The sequence below is a fragment of the Triticum dicoccoides genome, chromosome 5B (genome assembly GCF_002162155.2).
Source record: "Triticum dicoccoides isolate Atlit2015 ecotype Zavitan chromosome 5B, WEW_v2.0, whole genome shotgun sequence".
Classification (NCBI taxonomy): domain Eukaryota; kingdom Viridiplantae; phylum Streptophyta; class Magnoliopsida; order Poales; family Poaceae; genus Triticum; species Triticum dicoccoides.
The window spans coordinates 7,850,152-7,874,786 of NC_041389.1; the positions used below are offsets into that span (position 1 = coordinate 7,850,152).

At 44.8% G+C, this 24,635-nt stretch overlaps 1 protein-coding gene and 1 pseudogene across 1 annotated transcript; both read left to right on the forward strand.

The window, feature by feature from the left end:
* The first annotated feature begins 7,218 nt into the window (after positions 1-7,218).
* On the forward strand, positions 7,219-9,249 carry LOC119307018 (indolin-2-one monooxygenase-like). Its single transcript, XM_037583096.1, has 3 exons — positions 7,219-7,796; positions 7,883-8,317; positions 8,540-9,249. Exons 1-3 carry the CDS (start codon positions 7,272-7,274, stop codon positions 9,161-9,163), a joined length of 1,584 nt encoding a protein of 527 aa, XP_037438993.1. The 5' UTR covers positions 7,219-7,271; the 3' UTR covers positions 9,164-9,249.
* Positions 9,250-14,900: 5,651 nt separating this feature from the next.
* Positions 14,901-21,677, forward strand: LOC119306238 (annotated as a pseudogene).
* Positions 21,678-24,635: the final 2,958 nt, after the last annotated feature.

Here is a 24,635-nt window from a genome sequence, read left to right on the forward strand (position 1 = left end):
GATCATGGGTTCTCGCCTGACCTTACTCTGCAGTTTGGATGCTGATGTGCAGCCATATAAACACTCGTGTCCCAAGGTTCGAAAACCTCTTCTCTTGGAATTTCATCATTGCTGACCCACCTCAAGTCGCTGGCGTTAGAGATAATATCGTCATCGTCCTCCCACTGGTATTTTCCTAAGGGACTTAATATTATCCCCATGTTCATGGCTGAACCAGAAGACATAACTTGTTGAAAAATCAACATTCCAACCACAAAGGAATTTAATAAGATATCTCTCTACAAAATGAGGGGGAAACATAACAATTACTGAACATTCTACTTGTCTTTGGAGAGTTCTTTATACATGAAAAGTCATAAGTGAAATGGATTTTCAAGGGAAAATGCATGTATGTGTGTGCCCACATGTGTAGCTAATGTTCATTCTCTCTTACCTTATTTCACACTATTTTCAAGAAAGGGTGAGAGCTCTACTACTTTAGTTACATCAACTAGTAGCAATATTGCACTATTACATCAACTAGTAGCAATTTTGCAATATTCACTACTCTTGTGAAATTTCATATTGGTCCTCATCATCATGGGTGGCTACAAGAGAGTATATGTGCAATCTTTTTTACCCTTACAAACGAGAAGAGTTCAAGAAATATTGGACCCTTAGATGTCTTCATATATAAAATTGTAGATCTCACTGTGAGCTATGATTTTCGTATAAAATTGACTCACTTCTCCAGAAGGCATCAAAGGTGACCTCATACCTTAGTGACAAATTTGCGAGTCATGTGACTGCCATACAATGGTGTGCATAGGTACAAGCTAGAGCAGAAGAAGGTGAATGTTGTGAACCATCTGTGACTAAGGCATTAGGTGTAGTTTCTTAGCATTACATATGGATGCAATTTTCTTGTTAATTATTCCAGTTAGTTGGCAATGGACAATAGTCATATTTGATCAATGACTTCTGGCCATTCATAAGAGCCTCTTCATCGAGTGGACCGTCTGTTAGCCCAAGGTCCACAATCTCCATCATAAATCACGAGACCTCTCTTCGTTTCTCACTTGTTTCCTCGATTCAGCTCTTCAGTTTCCACAAAAAGCCATCTCCTCCATCTCCTCGAGCTCCATGGTCGTACCATCTTTGCCTTCATCACCATAACCTCTCTCACTCTCTCGTTTCCATCCCTTGCCCACCTTTGCGACCATTGGGAGTAACTAGAAATTGAGTTGAAGTTCACCAATTACTCAAGCCATCGCCATGGATGAGGACTTGGAACCCGCCTTGCGAAATATTAGTACATAGTTGTTGGGGCACTAGACAACTGCAATGCAATCAAAATACTCGAAAGAGTGTTTATTTCACACTGGCCGACGTATTATGACACCAGAGTCTAATAGAGTAAGAGGTGTACAATAATTAACAAATAAAAACATATTGTGTAGTGTTTTTGAGGCAAATTATGGCTTGGCTATACTAGCACTTCAAATAAGTGGTCTTCTATTATTGTAATTACCTACCATCAGTACTAAAAAATCTCAAAGTTATTCTAATAACAAAAATAAACTGATAATTAGGAGATAACATACACTTCGCGTGCAACAATTAATTACATATGTGATGATAAAACAAATCAACCCGCATTTTGCATGGGTCTAGTTTTATAAATTATTGAGCAGTCCCACTATTGTATTAGTACATGCAATCATATATCTATTACCCTTATTTTAATTTTCAAATTCCTTATGCACATTTTGCATGTCTATTTGTAACATTCTGGTCTATACAAAACGTTCTACGTTTGTGTTTGCCCATGTATGGTTTTAAATATTTCTACGACCTGTTGATCCATACTCTTGAATATTTGGTACCGGTAACATGAATCTTCTCTGGAGTAATCACGCGACAAGAAGATGCATAACATAAATAATGATACAATTGCTGTAATACATCTTGATAATCACCCTCGTCTATCATGACATTGATGGAACATGAATTTTTTCATTCATACAAGCACACAAAGACTGTAAAACTTCAAAACAAACAGATATTTCCTCTGGTGCCATTCAAACTGAGAGCCTCCCTAAGGTGACAAGTTTAAACGGACGATTTGTTGCGTGAAACTTTTTGCAGTTATCACACAGCGATGCTATTGTTAAAAATGCATGTGAGAATGATCTCTTAATTTTAACTACTTCCACAGATACCCTTTGTGTAGCCGTGTTTAAGGTGAGTCATATTTTCCATATTTAAATGGAATACTAAATATCTTGATGCCTTTGCATAAATACATGCAAACACATATATGGAAAAATATATTTCATAAGTACCAAGGCGCATGAACCCATTGTTAGTGCATATGTTAATTTCATGTGTCATGAATTGAATAAATAAGAGCGTAAAATTAACTTGTACATAATTTACACAAGCCACTATGAAGTCGGTCCCTAGCGTAAAAAGTAAAGTGCCATAAAATTAACACGCCAGATCTGCTCAGCTCAGCAAAGGTCGATGCATCCAGCTATGTATTGGATGATGATTGCCCTAACACCACACGCTCCAAAATTAAAGAGAAAGGCGCAAGCAACAATCTTGCCTGGTCCATCCACACACACATGCATTACACATGTCCAAATCACACAGTTGTTGTACTATTATCTTACCCATCCACGCGCAAATCCTGTTACCAGTACATGCATCATATATGTAACAAACCACAGTTGAAAGCATGTGAGTAGGGTCAATCAACATGCATGGTCATCAATCAACATGTTCGATGCGATCCAGTAGTACACAGAGATTCCCACGCGGTGCACGCCCATTTTGTTCTCGATGCGATCCAGTAGTACAGAGAGATTCCCACGCGGTGCACGCCCATTTTGTTCTGTAATATCACCTTGCAAGGCAGTGACAAATCTTAGCAAACCGCCAAGCGTTGCTGTTATGTGCCCCATCCACACACATGCATAGTAATCAGTGGCAGCAGGTCTTTTGCCCAATCAATCCACAGATACTCCTGTTTGTCCACGGATCTCAGATGTTGCATTATTGAACGCCTGTGAGCTTGCTAGGGTACGTCCATGGGAATATGGCATATTATTTCCCATCATGCACTGTTTGTTGAGGAACTGACCATGGCATATTGCAAGCATGTATTTCCTCCTCATTGCCCAAATGAGCGAGTTTTTACCAACATTTTTGTCCTTGTACTTTTTTTTCCTGGTGGTGTTTTTTGGGGTAATGTTATAAATCATACAACTATGACTAACCTAGACGATGAAGAAAGAAACTTGTGCTCAGCTATAGAGGCTAACTCCTCGGTACAGTGATGCAACTCCTCGGTACTCGATCCATATGGGCTGTTGTCTAATCTAATATCTCTAAGCCGCCTATATGCCTATATGGTGTGGTACAAACCACACTGTATGCTCTTACATATGACTAGAAAATAAGAGTCCATTTTTGTGGTGTGAGGTGACATGGGCCAACCTCATCAAAGCACCACAAAATAAAGAAGGGAGCAGTAAATTGATTTATTTTTGGCTGTGTGCATCCTAATTATGCAAAGGTTGGGTGTTACTCATAATGTTTTGTATTTGCTTGATGCTACATTTTGAGATAATAAAGGCGCCCTTTATAAAAAGAAGGAAATTAATTTATCTACGCTATGATTTAAAGACTACGGGCCACAATGCATTGCAGTCAATCCCTAGTCTAAAACATACAGTACCCTAAACTCAACATATTGTCTATGTATCTAGCTGCATGGATACCCTGACACCAGATATATATATACTCAAAATTCAAACAGAAACTGAAGAGAAAGGTGTGCATCCACGTGGGCACAAGCGCCAAGATCCAACAAGGCCCAATAATGAACTCATGTATGAAAATCATATAAGAGGCTAAAAGACAATGGGGCCACGCCACAGATCTTGTCCGTATGGAACTTGTCGTGCATGATTAATACCACTGATGGCATATTTTGGGCACCATATTCGTCAGGGGCCACTGTTGGCAAATCTAAGCACATGCATATGGAATCCTATCCTTTTTTTGGACTTCTCTACACTGTCCTTTCGCCTTTATAATTTTCATGTGAATTATGGACCTTGTCATTGGATCTCGGGGCAGATGATGTCTTTGTGTACAGCACAGGGTTCACTAAAGTAAATAATTTAGAATCAATGAAAGCAAGTGGCCAGTTTGGTTTAACCGTTTCCATGGAGAAGCACCACACCAATTGAAGAGGTGTGGGATGAAATGGAACAAATAGGCCCAGGATGCACAATTTCATTTCGTGGTTTCAAAGGATTACCATGGCATTTAACTGTTCAGTGGCCTTGTGGAGTTCCACTCGGTTTCGAACGGGTGGGGATGAAACGGTACACTCCGAGTGGAGTTTCACTCGGTTTCTAATGCTTTGGAACAGGTATGCACCGAGTTTCAACGAGATGAAACCCACCTCCCTCTTTCTCTATCTCCCTCTCTCTCCTCATAATTTCCTAGCCATGTTACCCTATGGCTAGTAAATTAGAGGCCATTTTTGTGATCTGATGTGACAATAAAGAAGAGCAAGAAATTAATTTATCTACTCTATTTTAAAGACTGCGGGCCACAATGCATTGCAGTCAATCCCTAGTCTAAAACATGCAGTGCCCTAAACTCGGCAATTGTCTATGTATCTAGCTGCATGATTGCCCTGACACCACACATACTCAAAATTCCTACAGAAAATTAAAGAGAAAAGTTATGAACATGCGCCAAGATCCAACGACAAGGTTCAACAACAAACGCATGGAGGAAAATTAAAAGGGCTAAAAGACAGTGATCTTGTCTGTCTCTAGGGACATGGTGCATTATTCGTATCGGCGATGGCATATTTTTGGGACCATATCCCACTGTTGGCAAATCTAAGCACATGGAATCATATCCTTTTTTGGAATTCACTACATTGTCCTTTAGATTTTATAATTTTCATGTCAATTATGGACCTTGTCATTGGATATTGAGGCAGTTGTTATCTTTGTGCACAGCACAGTGCTCACCAAAGCTGTCAATCTGTGAATTGCTGGCAACGAAGTAAGAAATATTTAGAATCAATAAAAGCAAGCGGCCAGTTTGATTTAACTGTTTCCATGGAGAAGTGCTATATAAATTAAAGAGGGGTGTGGCATGAAATAAAACAGAAAGGCCTCCAATGCACATTTCATTTCATGGTTTCATATGATTACCATGTCATTTAAGTGTTATGTGGAGTTTCACTAGGTTTTGAACGTGTGGGGATGAAAGAAAACACTCCGAGTGGAGTTTCACTCGGTTTGTAATGCTTTGGAACGGTGTGCATGGAGTTTCAACTAGATGAAACTTATCTCCTATCTCTCATAATTATGCCATGTTACCATTTCTGCTGCTGATATGTCACCTCATCAATTGGGAATAAAACTCCCACTGGGACTGGCCTTATATATCTTTCATTCCTAGTGCTATTAGTTCCAGGAACTACAAAAATCTTCCTACAATCTAAGACAAATCGTACAATACAACAATTAGTTGTCCAAATTGAAGTGCAAATTGCTAGCATTTGGATAGGTTATTGTAAATAATATCAAAGATAATAAGTTAGATAGCAGCACGTAGTAAGGTTTAAAGGAGCATATGCAAGGCTAGAGCCCTTTTCATTATCATATTTTAAGTACATTAACAGCTAATCAAAAGAGTAGGAAAAAAGGTACCTTGGAGGCAAATGTTCAATGTGGCCGCTGAAGCAATCCAGCTAGCATTTGTCCTGTTTGTTTGCAATCATCATCATTTGCCTGTTATTAAAAGAAAAGACTCACGAACATAAAAAAATTATCAGCACGTATACTCCCAAGTTAATTTGGTGACTCACAAAAACACACGTGGTTAGCGCCAGGCACAAATATCTGAATCATGGGCATGAATCTCGAGGGTGCCAGATCTAAATTTCAATCATTAACAATATTAAAGAATTATATATCACCAAGTTGAACACTCCATAAAGGGCATCAATTAAAAAGCAAAGTAATTAATTAATTAGCATGGCAAATGTAAATTTATCAGCAGGTCATTAACAATTCAATGTAAAGAAGTCGTGGCCCCATACAAAAATCATCTCTTCTAACAGTTTGCATATACATGCTTTAAAAAAATTCTAAAGAACCGAGGCACGCCAACCCATTGTTAGTGCGTGTGTACCACAAGTGCGTGTGTACCACTAGCATTGTCCTGTTTGGTTGGAATCATCATCAATCGCATGTTATTAAAAGAAAAGACTCATGAGCATAACATTATCAGTAGATATACTCCAGAGTTAACTTGGTGAAAGTTGACAAAAGGAAGATTATATCTTTTTATCCTCAATTATTTGTGATGAAAATCCTCTTCCAGCAAGTAATATCAAAAGACTGAAAACATTCTGATAGATAACTGATCTTTCATCAGGTCAACCGTGTAAGCAAGCAAGTCAAGAGGAAAAGCATTACGTTCAATGATATATGCTTCACGCAACCCTCAGAGGAGTTCCACATACAAATGCAAAGCAAAAAAAAAAAAGGAAATACTTCTCAGAAAAAGAATGCTTGATACCCAATCAATATTCATGCCGTGTTTATAGAGAGAGATGAGTAGGAACTCAATTAATTAACATGGTAAAAAGCAAAGAAGTAAGCAATTAAACAGCAAAGAAGTAACCAATTAGTTAACATGATAAAAAGTAAATTAGTAAAAAAATTAATTAGCATGGTAAAAAGTAAAGAAGTAATCAATTAAAAAGAAAAGAGTAACCAATTAAAAAGCAAAGAAGTAACCAATTAATTAACATGGTAAATGTGAAATTGTTGGAATGTCATTCACAACTCAGTGTGAAGTAGTCGTGGTCACGTGCATTGGCACGGGTTGCATATATACTCAAATAGTAACGTAGAAACATGCAGAGAGTATTATAATTGGAAGTGTCATCTTTTCAATAAGAAATATTGTATTATATGGCTTATTGGATGGTCAATAACTTATTTGGCTTTGCAACACACGTACGGAAAAGCAAGGTAAGTGCAAATAAGTATTTTTCTAGAGATGTTGTGTGGCTGGAGTGAATACATGTTACGGCCGTGTTGTAAGCTCAGCCAGTGGTGGAAAACTGCACGAGCACTTGACATAATTGATGGAGAGCTTGAGGCTGTGCTTATATAGATAGAGATGAGTAGGACGTAGGAACCCAAACCCAGCCCAGCCTCCTGATCAGTTGTGTGGACCACATGGCTCTTGAAGCAGCCTTCCACTACCTGCAGCTCGCCGGCGTCCATGGCACATCCACGCCGGCACTACTGCTCACCGTTCTCCTGCTACTCATCATTCGACTAGCATGGGTGAGGACCACAACGGTGTCAACAAGATTCGGCAAGCAGCAGCAGCTCCCGCCTTCACCTCCAGGCAAGCTGCCCATCATCGGCCACCTCCACCTCCTCGGCTCCCAGACACACATATCCATCCGGGACCTCGATGCCAAGCATGGCCGCAATGGCCTCTTGCTCCTCCGCATCGGTGCCGTACCCACCTTGTTCGTGTCCTCGCCGAGCGCCGCCGAGGCCGTCCTGCGCACCCACGACCAAATCTTTGCGTCGCGGCCGCCATCCATGGCCGCCGACATCATTCGCTACGGCCCGACAGACATCGCGTTTGCACCCTATGGTGAGTACTGGCGGCAGGCCAGGAAGCTGTTAACCACGCATATGCTCAGCGCCAAGGTGGTGCACTCCTTCCGCCATGGTCGTCAGGAAGAGGTAAAAACTTATCCTCATGTGCATGTGTGCGACGAAATATCAACCATTTGTCCGTCACTCGTCATTGGACTCGCCAATTGCTGCAGGTGCGCCTTGTTATCAACAAGATCCGTGAGGCGGCCACCAGAGGCACGGCGGTGGACATGAGCGACCTCCTGTCCGGCTACACCAACGACGTCGTGTGCCGTGCGGTCCTCGGAGAATCCCACCGCAAGGCAGGCCGGAACAGGCTTTTCAGCGAGCTCACAGAGATCAACGTCTCCCTTCTCGGCGGGTTCAGCCTCGAGAATTACATCCCTCCAAACATGGTAATGGCGGATGTGCTCTTGAGGCTGGTTTCCGTCAAGGCTCAGCGACTCAACAAGAGGTGGGACGAATTGTTCAACGAGATCATTGAAGAACACCTACACCCCAGCAAACCATCATCCGGCGAGCAGCAAGCAGCAGATTTCATAGATCTTCTGCTCTCTCTCAAGGAAGAGTACGGTCTCACTACAGATAATATCAAGGCCATTTTGGTGGTAATTACATTCACTTGTACTTTTCCCATTGCAAATAATTGTCCATGTCCTCCTATACTGTTGTCATACTACTACTACAATTTTTGGAGCTGGAGGGAGTATAAAAGTAGTATACTAAGAGTTCATTCACAGTTTTCATGTTGCATATATATATAGTTAGTACTTTTGTGGTGATATGATCAACAGACACACACGCTAAGTTGGATCGTTTGATCTTAACAGGACATGTTTGAGGCTGGCATAGAAACATCCTATCTGACGTTGGAGTACGGCATGGCTGAGCTAATGAACAACAGACACATTCTGAAGAAATTACAGGAGGAGGTAAGATCCCAAGGCAAAAAATTAGACATGATAACAGAGGAGGACCTTAGCAGCATGGCCTACCTAAGGGCAACCATCAAGGAGACGCTGCGCATGCACCCACCAGCGCCCTTTCTCCTCCCGCACTTCTCCACCGCTGACTGCAAGGTCGACGGATACTTGATACCCGCCAACACACGTGTCCTTGTGAATGCCTGGGCCCTAGGGAGGGATCCGTCGTCTTGGGAGAGGCCAGATGATTTCTGGCCTGAGAGGTTTCTGCAGGATCAAGCTGGCGATGTGGACACCCAGATGAGGGGTAAAGATCTTAGGTTCCTGCCATTTGGGTTCGGGCGGAGGATTTGTCCAGGGATGAATTTCGGGTTCGCCACCATGGAGGTTATGTTAGCAAATCTCATGTACCATTTTGATTGGGATGTTCCGAATATGATGGGTACCGGTGCAGGGGTTGATATGGCTGAGTCGTTCGGGTTAACGCTTCGCCGAAAGGAGAAGCTTCAACTTGTTGCTCAGATTCCCTAAATCTACTATGTACAAGTTTATTTCGACATGAGCACAAGAATAAAGGCAAGGAATAAAATGACTACTGTACTACTGTTTATCAGTCATTATTACGTCCTCCATTCCTAAATACTTCCTCCGTCCGGAAATATTTGTCATCAGAATGGATAAAAAATGGTGTATCTAGAACTAAAATACATCTAGATATATCCCCTTTTATTCATCTTGATGACAAGTATTTCCGGACGGAGGGAGTATAAGTCTTTTTAGAGATTCCAATAAGAGACTACATACAGAGCAAAATGAGTGAATCTACACTCTATAATATGTCTATATACATCTGTATGTAGTCCATAGTGAAATTTCTAAAAAGACTTACATTTAGGAACGGAGGGAGTACTGTATAGTTCAGATGTATGAGAAGTTTATCATAATGTACATCAGGCTAAACAATAGAGCAATGAACATAATTTGAGCGGCGATAGACCTATCTGCCACAACACGCTGCAGCCACATAGCACGCCCGCAGATGCGGTGAGCAAAGCGGAGTGGATAAAAAAATTGAAAGCAAATAAGGTCTAAACAGTATATGTGTAGGTAACTAATCATGCATGTATGGACACAGATATAAGCATGTAAACATTATTTCTACAGTAAAATAAAATTGTACAGTCACAAGTGATTAAGCTCAAACTTGAGTCGTTGCAACTCGCAAGTTATAGGGCGACAAGCTGCTGTGTGTCTAAGACATATTGTAAATCATGTTCTCCAAAGGGAATAGGTGGCGGTCTCATGTTTGGGCTTACCTCTAGATAAACCATGTGTCCTGTTGTCAGATGAGTTGCCACTGGTTGAGGAACTACTAGTTGAGTAGGGCTTGCGTCATCAGTCATTTGGTCCGAGGCTAGAAAGTTGTTTTCATCATCAGACTGTTGGCTAGACCCGACGCCGAGTACTTTCCAGCGACGGCGACACGCGACGAACGACAACAAAGCAACGCTGGCAATACCGGCGAAGTTATTTTACGTCGAGATATACGGTGCACGGCAGTGCAAAGCTAGCCAAGCTAGTGTATCCTGATCGATTCTTTCCTCGCTCGTGTACTAGTATGCACTAGTAGTTCTGGCCGGGACACCAACACGCACGAACACAAATCGCACACACTTGAATCGATTTGGATGGCCACGGGAGCGTGTCGCCCCCGTTGTATCTTTGTATTGCTTTTTAGCTCACGATACAAAGAGTACAGGGGTACATAAGTATTTATATTAGCTAGCTAACCTGCCAACTAATCTTATCCTACTCGGTGAAGGATAGGAAAACCAACACGGACATGTACGTGCATGCACTGCCGGACACGGACACGTCTTGTGGTGTTTAATTCCAACAATCACCCCCCTAAACACGACATCGTAACTGTAATCTGCTCGGACACTTCAAGTCGGAGTGTAAGAATCCCCCAGAGGAGAAGGCGCTCATGGTCCAGCAAGGAGATGAAAGTGACATGATGTTGATGTGTGAACTCGTGGACAACGAGGATCCAGTTCTTCAAGTGTCGGCTAAAGAAATTGTCGCGCTCCATGAAGAAAAAGTTCGCTCTCAAGATCGTGGTTCGGAAACTCGTATCGATGCTACAGACGCGAGCGGTGATTCCGAAACTTACGTCGATGTTACGGGCATAAGTGCTAACTTCGCTGGAGCAGATGCAGCAATTGCCGCGTGTGCTCGGCCATGGAGAAGCAGTCTTTGTAAGACGCGTCCAGAAAAAAGAAAGGCGTACGTGGCGCCGGAAGTCCACGAAGAAACAAAAGCTGGTGCTAGTACTGGTGCAAAGACAGAGACATGTGTTGCAAGAGAAAACGCAGACATGGGTGTCGTGACTGTTGGGGCTGGTGCATCAAGTACAAGTGCAGCTATGGTACAAACACATGGAGTTGGTGGCCAAGGCGTGGCACTCCATGGCTTAGTGAACAGACAACCAGAGAAGTCCAAAGGCAGCAGTTGCTGCAACCTAGCAAGCAGGACGGGATGCAACCCAGAAACAGAAAGCGGCAGCGCGGAAGGAGTCTCATGCGGAGGCGTGCAAGGCCATGGATGTGATGGGCTTGGCTCATTGGCTGTAGGCGCTGGCAATCTGAGCAACAGAAGCCTAAGCAGGCTACGAGACCCACCAAAGGGCATGCATGCATGCCCACGTGCTAAGGATGAGCATGCATTTGGAGCCCCGTCGTGTGCAAGCTTGTACGCAGGAAAGGCAGCCATGTTGGCACCTGCGTCGTCTCTGACAGTACAGGAGGAGAGGACAACGCCACCTACACCCGTATTGCTACAACCGGTGTTACACCCATATTCGGAGAATTCTCTTCGGACAACTGACCCGGTAAAGGTGAAAAGGAGTGGACGGCTGCGTCTAGCAAGTGCCGAGGAATCAACGGATTTTGAGGATGCGAACACGAAGGAGTGTTGGCGTCAGGCAATGGAAGAGGAGTTCAGGTCGATCCACGATAACAATGCATGGGAGCTTGTGGATCTTCCCAACAATGAAAAAGCCATGGATCTCAAATGGGAATTTACGATCAAAAGAGATGTCGAAGGGTCCGTGAAGTACAAAGCAAGGCTAGTGCCAAAGAGTACGTGCAAGATGAAAGTGCAGACTTCGAAGAAGTGTTCGTTCCCGTTGCAAAGATGGAATCAGTGGAATTACTCATCGCTCTCGCGGTTCAGGAATCATGGAAGATACATCACATGGATGTAAAATCCGCGTTTTTGGATGGCGAGTTAGAAGGAGATGTGTATGTGAATCAGCCACCGGAATTCATCAATGAAAGAGAGGAACACAAGGTACTGAAGCTACACAAAATCTTGTATGGGCTACGGCAAGGCTCTCGGGCGTGGAACATCAAACTTGATCAGACGATGATTTCTCTTGGATTTGAGAAAGCCCCACTAGAGCATGCGATGTACAAGAGAGGTGAAGGAAGGGATCGTCTACTAGTTGGCATCTATGTCGACGACCTATTGATAACTGGAGCAGATGAAGAGGTGATTGCAAAGTTCAAGCTACAGATGAAGGAGCTTTTCAAGATGGATGATCTAGGCCTTTTGAGTTGCAACCTCGGGACAGAGGTACATCAAAAGCCGGAGGGGGTCACACTATGCCAGGAGGCATATGCAAGGAAGGTACTTGAAAGCCCTGGCATGAAAGATTGCAATCACATTGTCACTTCAATGGAACCTCGTCTTGAACCAAGCAAGAAGGAGATGGTGAAACTACTCGGCTACAGTGGTAGTGACAAGGAAGGAATTGTTGGCGGCCGTAAGTGTACCTCGGGCGTGGCATATTTCCTTGGTGGAAGCGTAGTAAGCTGGCTATCACGAAGACAGAAAGTGGTGACATCGACTTCAAGTGAAGCAGAGTGTCAAGGTGTGTGGCTAGGACGGCTACACAGTGATCTCATGAATCGAGATCCAGAACAAGTGGTGCTCAACGTTGACAGTGAGTCTATGTTTTTTCTACGCGAGGATCCAGTGCGGCATGACAGGAGCAGGCACATTGATATGATGTATCTTTACATAAAGGATTGCGTGGAAGAAGGGATGACGAAGGTCAACTACGGTTGCACCGATGATCAGCTGGCGGACATCCAGATCAAGGCTTTAGATCGAGAGAAGTTTTGGAGATGCAAAGAAGGATTGGCGTCTGATCTGTGATGTGACCACATCGTGTTTAGGGGGGTGAATGTTAGACTTAAACACGAATTAGTAGTACACGGCATGTGTACGTGGTGGTTTGGTAGGATTCCTAGTCCAACTAGGATTAGTATTCCTGGCCAACTCGGTCATGTACGTAGCTAGGTAAGCCTAGTATATATATGGACCAGCCCCTGTAATCTAACGAACCGTGAGTTGTGCAAAGCAATAAAGCAAAGACAAGGCTCGAGACGAGCCTTTGGCTATCAAACCAGCGATTTGTGTGCGTGCGTGTTTTGTACTTCCGGCCGGCTGGCCGTTGTGTACGTACACATACATTGGTATTGTTTGCTGCGGCTTCACGTAGAATCGATCAGGAGCAGGACGGCTAGCTTGGGCTAGCTTTGCACTGCGGTTGGTGGATCGATCAGGAGCTGCTAGCAGGAGGCTAGCTTTGTACTGCGGTTCGTCTCGGCGTAAAAGCAACTCGTCGAGTTCGTCAGTGTTGGTTTGCTTCGTCGTCGTTCGTCGTCGGTCGTTGCCATCACCGGAAAGTACTCGGCGTCGGTACTGGGCCAACACAGACTGGTCCTTCTCTTTGGCCCTGATCAGAGAGGGGAGCTGGTATGGTAAGGATTTTGCGCGGTCATAGAGCACCAAGGCCCAGAATTGCTCTGCTTGGAGCTTTCTCTGGCATTTCTTGAGTTCTGCAAAATGTTTCTTGAGTTCTGCAAAATGTGCATTGAGGGAGTCCCGGACTAGGAGGTGTCCGGATAGCCGAATTATCATTATCGGCCGGACTCCAAAACTATGAAGATACAAGATTGAAGACTTCGTCCCGTGTCCGAATGGGACTTTCCTTGGCGTGGAAGGCAAGCTTGGCGATACGGATATGTAGATCTCCTACCATTTTAACCGACTCTGTGTAACCCTAGCCCTCTCCGATGTCTATATAAACCGGATGGCTTTAATCCATAGGACGAACAACAATCATACCATAGGCTAGCTTCTAGGGTTTAGCCTCCTTGATCTCGTGGTAGATCTACTCTTGTAACCCACATCATCAATATTAATCAAGCAGGACGTAGGGTTTTACCTCCATCAAGAGGGCCCGAATCTGAGTAAAAACATTGTGTCCCTCGTCTCCTGTTACCATTCGCCTAGATGCACAGATCGGGACCCCCTACCCGAGATCCGCCGGTTTTGACACCGACATGCATCATCTATCATTACTATACCTGTATTTTTAAGGTATGTCAAAGGGGCAGAATATGTCGATTCGATAGATATAATACGCAAGGTGGAGTAGTTTGATAGGCCCGGGAGGGAATAAGCATGTATCTGTGTGCAGCAGAATCACGGAAGATATTAGGCATAGTAGTCTAATATGCCTCTACATCATCATGACAAAATAGCCTTATCTAATTTGCACACTATAGAGGTGCTGCCTGTCAACTGAATAAAGGAGCAGGAAATGTTGCATCAGCTAAAGATTTACACAGCACCTCCATCGGTAAGACATGAATATCTTCTATTTCAGATTTGACCATGTGTAGTCATTCATTTCCTAGGATGATCAGACAAATACCAAGGAGTACAACAGAAGCAGACTTATTAGGACTGTTGCATCGAAACGATAAAATCGGTTCGAATACAGATTCTGCTACAGCGGTGACGATAAGCATGTCTTCCTTTCCGCTGTGAAGATCACATCCACGGAACGTCTCCGGAGAATTTAATCCGCAAACTAATGAGGTAAATATTACTCCCTCTGTAAACTAATATAAGAACGTTTAGATCACTATTTTAGTATTCTAAACGCTCTTATATTAGTTTACGGAGGGAGTACCTACTTATGACGCTACCAGACAGCAACTATCTTCAAAACAAGACAGAGCAATTGCCGGATGTTTATGCTAAACAACGAAAATGAAATCAGACCAATGAGTAGGCTGAAGTACACCTCATGCAATGTGTCCCAATGTCGGTCATTCCGTAGAATACTTCCCATTTGGCCACACACACACACAAATAAATAGCAATTGTATAGTTTTGAATCAGAACCAGGATGGCGTGCGAGTCTAGCGGACCGAGCGCGAGGGTCGACGCCGACCTGGGGGATGACACCGATGAGCGGTTGTCGGTGCTCTACGCGGCCGACCTGGGGACGGCGCAGCGGATCTCGCTACACGATGGCGTGATCTGGCTTAGGAAGGACGCGCTTCGCCTCGTGCTTATCGACGAGCGTGGTGTCACGATTGACGCGAGATATCTTCGGGTCGGGGATTCAATTGACATCGGTGAGTTTGTCTCCTTCCCTTGTCACTTTGCTAGGGTTCGTGACAGGGCTCCGGTAATCGCCGCGGCAAGCGCTCCACGACACGTCCCGCTGGTTCGGACGAACGTGTTGGTCGATGAGGCATTCGGTGACGTGGAGGTGGTGCGACGCGGTGCACGGTCACGTCCGCCGCCCCCGACCGATGGGGCAGGCCTGCTAGGGCGTGGTCCAGCTCAGCGCGCGGTTGATGCTCGCCACGTGGTAGAGCCTGGATCCGACCGCCATGGACCGCACGAGCCTAGGGTTTCGTCGGGCCCCGCTGGTATAAATTGCGTTCCCGAGCCCTCGGCCCCCATTTTGGATCTGGACGAGTGTCTTGCCCATTTCTGGGACGCGCCGCGGGAGGTTAGATCTAGGGTTCCTCAATCCTTCTCGTGGTGGGAGGGAAAGATTCACGGCGATTGTAGATCGTTCGCGCAGGTTGTTGGTTCCCCACCTCACCCTCCTCCCCCTAATCCTATCCACACCAATCGATCCGTGATGAGAGGGGATGGCTTCGGTGCGGGTCGCCATGGCCGGGGAGCTGGTCGTTTCAACCGTGGCGGCGGCCGCGGCCGGGGCCGCGACTCCAACGTTTGGAAGCGTAAGACGGGGACGGGAGTAGGGGAGTCGTCCTCGACGAAGGCGTCCGGATCTGGCGATTCGGGCTACGAGAAGTGGGAGGAGGCAGCGGAGGGCTGGATCGTCCCCCTCCGTCGAGATCGAGATCGATGAGAGGATGATGAGCACGGCGAGGCCGACCACAGGGGAGAGGCTCCTCCCAGGGGGGGCGAAAACTGCTCCTACTCGCCTCAACAACGACAAGACAGACCAGATCGCGGGCAAAAACGTGGCCTCCCGTGCTGGTGATCCTCCTCCTGCTGCTATTGGTAACATCATCCCTCGTCTTGATGCTTGTCAGATCTGTCATCTGGCCGGTCATTTCACTGTGAGTTGCCCTCAAGCTGTTTGTGAACGATGCAAGAAAAATGGACATCTATACATTATCTGTAAGGAGTTCATACCGTGGGAGTGTTTGCCTGTTATGTGTGCTTTCCAATCTAAGGGGCAAGGGTTCCATTTCATTCCTGACACGAACATTGATAGGCAAGCTAGAGAGCGCATCTACAATATCGTTGTTACTATCATAGAGGGCTCTGCTTCCACTAAGGATATTGAACATGAGCTTAGTGTCTATGTTGGGCAAGGCTGGCGCTGCTCTGCTAGGTTTTTTGCTCCACAAAAATTTGTTATGAGAATGCCTAATCCCAGGGAGGTGGATCGTGCTCTGTTTGTTGAATTCATTAAGCTCAAAAAGTGCGGTGTGAGTGTCAAATTCTCCCCCTGGTCTGAAGATGTGGATGCTGAAGGGCTCCTTGAGATAGCCTGGGTTAGGATTGGGAAAATACCACCTAACAAGCGTAATGATAAAACTATGGCTTATGTTGGGGGCCTTGTTGGTGTCACTCTGGAAGTTGACATGTCCACTCTGAACCGTCCCATCTCTGTTAGAGCCAAGATTGGCTGCAGGTTCGTGGATCAACTTCCTTCCACGGCTGAGGGTATGCTGGGGGGTCGTTTCTATAAGTTTACTTATGAAGTGGAAGAGGTGTTGGTTAGGAACCCTGTGGAAGAAGGCAAAGGGGATACTGTGCATAATGATAATGTGAACAAATCTGATCAGACACCCAAACGCAAAAGGGCTGATCACGAGCTAGCTGCTGAACAGCTGGATGCTCATGTGCTTAATGATCTTGGCACTTCATTCCGTGGGGGCAAAACCTGTTGTTTGCTACCACAAGAGAATGAAGACTTGTCGTCATGTGAAAGTGAAGACAATTCTCTGCTAATTGAATCCATGGCCAGGGAGCATGAACATTATGGGCAAAATGAGCAACAAGATACTTCTGGCTGGTTGGTTCCTGTGGGTGCTACTGTAGGACAGTCTACTGTCGAACTTGGCACCCCTGGACAAAATGTGCAGGTAACTAAAGTTCCTGTTAAAAATTCCTTTTTATCCTATGCAGAAGTAGTGATAAATTCCTCTCAGGTTGTGGAGTTGGATGGGGAGATGGATCCTGAGATGAAGATTTCGAAGGACTATGTGGTACAGCTTCCTCCTCCTGATTGCGACGAAGAAATGATTCTCACTCCTCCACTAGTCTCTGAAGATCTGCCCAGACTCAGCAAACGTAATTTTCAGGGGATGCAGGAACATGTGATGGCCAAGGCTGAGAAGTTAGTTAGCAAGAAAAATCTGGAAGGTAATTCCCATAACGCTCGTAAAAATTCCTTTTCCATTCTGTCTGATGCTGAATTAATCAGTAGGGTGTCCGCTATGGGAGTTGCTATTCCTGATAATGATTTTGCTTGCATTGATGTGCTTAGAGAACTTGAACATGTTAGACAGAACCTAGAAGAGAAAAAGAGCTCAATTAATCTGGATCAGAGCTGTGAGGAGGATGTTTTCATTACCAATGGGATGGGTAAAAAAGCCCCGGTGAACCTCACTTGGCTGGACCAGGATGAGGTGATCCATGATAAGATGGCTTCTAGTAAGCCCAAGAAGAAAACGCCTAAGAAACCTGTGGTCAAGCTTTCTAGGCCTGTGACTAGAAGCCAGAAAAAGGTTTCAGATATAGGTGTGAACTGTAGCCCTGCCATGCTTCCTGGGGGTGCTACTAAGTCCAAATTCCATAAAAAACGTTCCAGATGAGAGGGGTCATCTGGAACTGCAGGGGGGTGGGCAAGAAGGGGATGGCCACCTGCCTCTCTGATCTCATTAGTGACCATACCCTAGATTTCCTGGGTCTGCAAGAGACCATGAAAAAAGATTTCTCCCCCAAATGCTTGAGGGGAATTGATCCCTCGAATTTGTTCAGTTGGAACTGGGTTCCTTCTGAAGGCAAATCTGGAGGTATCCTGTGTGGAGTTAGACAAGACACTCTGGAGGTTGTCTCTTGCTACAAGAGCAAGTATATCTTGCAGTTAGTGGTCCTGGATAAGAAGAAGAAGACCAATTGGGGGCTCTTGGTGGTGTATGGCTCTGCTCATGAAGAGTATAAGGAGGAGTTCCTGCTTGAACTTGCTACTGTATGTAATAACATGCAAGTTCCTTATATAGTGGGTGGGGATTTTAATATCCTTAGGCACCCTAGAGAGAAAAACAAGAAAATGACTAGCCATAAATCCACTGACCTGTTTAACTCCATTATCAACACCTTGGCTCTTAGAGAGATCCATAGCAGTGGGGGCAAATACACTTGGTCGAATAACCAAGCTCACCCTACATTGGAGAAGTTAGATCGCATCCTGATGTCTGAGGAGTGGGAAGACTTATTTCCCCTTGTTTCTTTCCGGAAGTTGGTCCGAGAGATTTCTGATCATAACCCTCTACTGATTAACTCTGGGGAAGAGGGACGTGAGGCCCCCAAGCCTCACGAATTCCGTTTTGAGCTTTCTTGGATTAAGGATGAACGTTTCTTGCCTTTGGTCAGTAAAATCTGGGCCAGAGAGGTTCTCTCGAAAGATCCCATCGATATCCTGAATATTAGGCTGAAGAGATTAAAAACCTTTTTTAAAGGGTGGGGCTCGGACAAATTTGGACATAATAAGATATTGAAGGAGGATCTCAGGCTGGAATTGGCCACGTTGGAAGAACTGGAGGAGGATGGACCCCTGTCCCCGGAACTGTATAGTAGGAAAATTGATGTGTGCTTTGAGCTTCATGAGATTTTGGTGAATGAAGAGATATACTGGCTTCAGCAATCGCACGAGCGATGGCTGCTTAAAGGCGATTTGAACACTGACTACTTCCACAAGATTGCCAACGGGCGTAAGCGCAAAAACACGATCCATGCTCTTAAAGCTGGGGAGGTAGAAATAGAGGGCACAGATAACCTGATCGCCCATGCTACAGAGTTCTATAAAGATCTCTTCGGCCCAGCTCAGGGCAACCGTTTCCATCTGGACCCTGACACTTGGTCCGAGGATGAGAAGTTGAGCGAGGAGGATAATAGAGATCTCGGTCGCGAGTTCACGGAGGCTGAAGTTAAAGTTGCCCTTTTCTCTATGGCCACCAATAGGGCTCCTGGGCCGGACAATATCCCTGTCGAATTTTATCAAAGTTGCTGGGATATAGTGAAGGATGATATCATGTCCCTTTTTAGGAATATCCATAATGGGACACTTGATGTTCAACGCCTTAACTATGGGGTGATTACTCTGCTACCCAAAGTGTCTGGGGCTGACAAAATCCAGCAGTTCAGACCTATTTGTCTCCTGAGGTGTCCATATAAGCTCATTACGAAAGTAATGGACCGTAGGGTGGAGGTGTACGCTGATAAGTTGATTAGCCCTACCCAGAATTCGTTTATTAAGGGGAGGAACATTATGGATGGGGTTCTTTCCTTGCACGAGATCCTGAATTACACCCATGTCAAAAAGAGGGTTGGTGTAGTGCTTAAGTTGGATTTTGAGAAAGCGTATGACAAAGTTAACTGGGATTTTCTTCTGGAATGTCATAAGTTGCCTGGTTTTGACGAAACCTGGTGTGGTTGGGTCAAACAAATTCTTTATAAAGGCACAGTCAGCATAAAACTAAATAATAGTGTGGGCCCATACTTCCAAAGTGCAAAAGGGGTTCGACAGGGTGACCCACACTCTCCATTTCTGTTTAACCTCGCTGTGGAGTGTCTGACTAAATTGATCAAAAATTCCTAGAGAAATAAGCTAATCACAGGATTGGCTTCCGACCTGATACAAGATGGGGTTGCAGTACTGCAATACGCGGACGATACGATCATTTGTTTAGAACATGATATAGATAAAGCAGTTAATCTGAAGTTGCTGCTCTATACCTTTGAAATGATGTCCGGTCTCAAGGTGAATTTTCAAAAAAGCGAGATCCTCACGGTGGGAGGAGATGATAACGTTGTTAGAAAGTACGCTGTGCTTTTCAACTGTGATATTGGGAGCTTCCCCATTAAGTACTTAGGGATGTCTCTGAGCTACACCAATCTTCGTAATTCTGATTGGGAATTCATTATAGTTAAGTACCTTAAAAGGTTCGAAGAATGGATCGGCAATGCCGCATCCATGGTGGGCAGGCTTACTCTGCTTGATTCGGTGCTTACTCAGCTTTCTATCTTTCACATGTCTATGTGGCTTATGAATAAAACATTCATTGAAAAGCTGGATAAACATAGGCGTAGATTTTTCTAGCAAGGCTGCAATAAGAAGAGAAGATACCACCTTGTCAGGTGGGACAGGATTTGCAGATCCAGAGACAAGGGAGGTCTGGGGGTTAAAGACCTCAGAAAACAAAATATCAGTTTGATGGTTAAGTGGTGGTGGAAACTGGAGACCCAAAGCGGGTTGTGGCAGGATATTGTATGTGCTAGATTTTTCTAGCAAGGCTGCAATAAGAAGAGAAGATACCACCTTGTCAGGTGGGACAGGATTTGCAGATCCAGAGACAAGGGAGGTCTGGGGGTTAAAGACCTCAGAAAACAAAATATCAGTTTGATGGTTAAGTGGTGGTGGAAACTGGAGACCCAAAGCGGGTTGTGGCAGGATATTGTATGTGCTAGATACCTTAGAAACAAAACTGTCACTGAGGTTTGTGCTAGGTTTTCTGATTCACCATGCTGGAAAGCTCTTATGAAGGTAAAAGAGATGTACTTGGTGGGAAGGAAGATTAATATAGAATCTGGGAATATTGTCCGGGTTTGGATGGATCCCATCAATGGGTTGATTCCTTTTCGTGTCCAATTCCCACAACTATTCTCTATTTGCACTAACCCTGAATGCACGGTGGATAAAGTGAAACTTGTAGAATCCAGTAGCTTCTTCAAACGGGGGCTTAATGCTGAATTAGCTGATCAATGGAGGGCGATCCGAGACACGGTCGATAGCCTGACTCTATCCAACACTAGTGATTTGGTGTCTTGGAGGCTCAATCAGAATGGCAAGTTTTCGACTAAATCTGTTTATAAATGGCTAGAGAGATCTATTAGTGGATGCCACTATAGATGGATCTGGAGGGCCAAACTAACTCTCAAAATCAAAATTTTCCTTTGGCAAATGTCACAGGATGCTGTGCTTACTAGGCAAGTCATGCGTAGTAGAAATGGCCTGGTAATCCTTGTTGTTCTTTCTGCAAGGAGGTGGAGAGCTCTCAACACCTGTTTTTCACCTGCCCTGTTGCGAAATGTGTGTGGAGGTCTGTTGGGGTCGTGCTGGGTACTGATAAATGTCCCAGCAGCTATTGGCAATACTATGCGTGGTGTCACTCTTACCTTCCTGGGCGAGAAAATTTTTATACTGTGGGCCTTGCAGCTGCCTGCTGGGCTATATGGTTGGCTCGAAATCGTGCAACTTTTGAGAATAAAATGATCAAAACCCCTTTTGAGATTGTTTTTTCCATGTGTTCTTTCTTGCTGTACTGGACAGGTCTGCAACAGGGAGATGATGCTACTAAACTACGGGCAGGCGCAGAGCAACTCAGGGTGGGTACCATGCAGATGATGAAGCTCTGCGAGGCTGCCAGGCAACCAATTACCGGTGAATGAAGGAAGCAAGTCTCGAGGATTGGAAAACCTCCCCTGTTCCTACCGCTTCGTTTTGCTTGCACTCTTTGATCTAGTGATGATAGTTTGGCCCTATTGGTCGGGTCTGTAATAGTTAGTTGAACTTATAGATATTGGTGCTATCCAGGTTTTCGTCCCATGGCACTTGTCACGATGTTGGGCAAGTGTGGTGGGTTTCCTGGTAGTGCTTGAACTCGCTTTTTTCCCTTTCCTTTCTTCCCAAACATATTTCTGGAACTGATGTATTTCCGTTCTATGCAATGGAAAGGGGTTAAAGCCCGGTTCAAAAAAAATTAGCAATTGTATATCACGAAGAGTATAATAATTTCAGGTAGGTGTACATCCAATTTAGCAATGCATGAGTAGTTTTTATGTTATGGTGTTTTATATTGCAATCCACCTCAGGATCCCTGGTGTTCTTGTTTCTGCTTATAATAAATAAAGCAAGACGGCTAGTGTCCATACACTCCTCTGATCTAGTAGCACCTGCACACAGATCAGAATCAGATACCAAATCTACAAACTAGAGGTGGGTACGTCAGTGTGTGCTGGAGAAGAAATGTGCGGCCTCACCTGGCAAGCGCAAGCGGCGGCCTGCTGCTCCCTCCCTCCCTGCTCTTCCTCCTTGTGGAGGGGCGGATTGGGTGGAGGGGCCTGGGCGTTGGGGAGGATGACCGGACCGGACCGACACCTAGACCGTGACCGGATGGAATAGCAGAGCAAGGAAGCAGACCGGATGGCGGAGGGGTTGGGGGCAGGGCGGCGGGCGGCCGGCGGCCAAGGACGGGGAAGAGGAGGAGGAGGAGGTGGAACCGATGGGCCTGGAGGCGAAACGGCCCAAGACAGCCGAACGGGTTCCACACGCGGTTTTGCGTAATCTGAACTTTTCCCAATCGGTTTCCATCGGTTTAATTTTCGTTTGTATTTTTTGTGTTGTTCTTTTTTTTTTGCTATGAACTTGGGGAGCTTTATTGCATAGTTGACATATGATTACAATCTGCCCTGAGGCTACTAAGGAGAAAGGATGGACAGCCCTCCAACCAACAGTCTGAGACCAACAAGGAACAGGCCTGTTTAGCACATAGGTCTGCCATAGCGTTAGCATCCCTTGGAACATATCTAACAATAAAAGAGATAAAACTTGAAGACTTCTCCCCAATATCATCTAGAATAGGCGCAACAATTGACCTCGAACTGTCACGCGACGACCAGAAGTTGACAACCTCTAAACAATCTAGTTCCAGCGAACCAACTTGTGGTTGGATGGTTAGAGGGACTGTGGTATCCCGAGCCCACCAGGGTTCAAATCCTGGTGCTCGCATTTATTCCTGAATTTATTTCAGGATTTCTGGCGATGCGCATTCAGTGGGAGGAGATGTTCCCGTCGACGACGAGGCGCCTACGGTGACTTTGTAAATCTCAAGATGATATGCTGGCTCAGTCTTTCGGAGGTGCTCATAGGGGTAGGGTGTGCGTGTGTGCGTTCATAGGGGTGAGTGTATGCGCGTGTATATGAGCGCTTGTGTCTGTACTGATGTTCAAAAAAAACAATCCGGTTCCATCACCACATGTGAGAAACCACGCAGCTGAGTGAAGATGACTCCCTCCCGTAGAGCTAAGGCCTCAGCAATGAGGGGGTCTGTCACCCCCGGGAAGGGTTTACTCCAGGCTCACGTGAACGACAGGTGAGATCGAGCTATCCCGCCCCCTCCCGCACACCGAGCTTTAGTGTTGATGGCACCGTCTGTGTTGATCTTGATCCACCCAACATCAGGGGACGCCATTGGGCCTCTCACACATCACTGGGAGGCTTCGGAATATCAAGCATGATAAGATCATCACGAACATATTTCACTGCACTGGATCATATGATACCTTGTCATGAGTCCATCGATTTTGATCAGACCATATTGCATGCATGCTACTTCTTGAGCATGCGTTGGCTGGGAGGCTTCGGAATATCAAGTATGATAAGATCATCACAAACATATTTCACCGCCTGCACTGGATCATATGATACCTTGTCATGAGTTCATCGATTTTGATCAGACCATATTGCATGCATGCTACTTCTTGAGCATGCGTTGGTTTTTCCCTTGAAGAGAACCAAGGTATCAATTCAGTAGGTGGCTCCACGCAAGTCCCTCGCACCTACACAAACAAACAAGAACCTCGCAACCAACGTGATAAAGGGGTTGTCAATCCCTTCACGGCCACTTGCGAAAGTGAGATCTGATAGAGATAATATGATAAGATAAATATTTTTGGTATTTTTATGATATAGATTGAAAAATAAAGATTGCCAAATAAAGTAGATTGGAAACTTATATGATAGAGAATAGACCCGGGGGCCATAGGTTTCACTAGTGGCTTCTCTCAAGATAGCGTAATTATTACGGTGGGTGAATAAATTATTGTTGAGTAATTGATAGAAAAGTGCATAGTTATGAGAATATCTAGGCATGATAATGTATATAGGCATCATGTCCGCGATAAGTAGACCGACTCCTGCCTGCATCTACTACTATTACTCCACACATCGACCGCTATCCAGCATGCATCTAGAGTATTAAGTTCATCAGAACAGAGTAACGCATTAAGCAAGATGACATGATGTAGAGGGATAAACTCAAGCAATATCATATAAACCCCATCTTTTTATCCTCGATGGCAACAATACAATACGTGTCTTGCTGCCCATGCTGTCAGTGGGAAAGGACACCGCAAGATTGATCCCAAAGCTAAGCACTTCTCCCATTGCAAGAAAGATCAATCTAGTAGGCCAAACCAAACTGATAATTCGAAGAGACTTGCATGGATAACCAATCATACATAAAAGAATTCAGAGGAGATTCAAATATTTCTCATAGATAAACTTGATCATAAACCCACAATT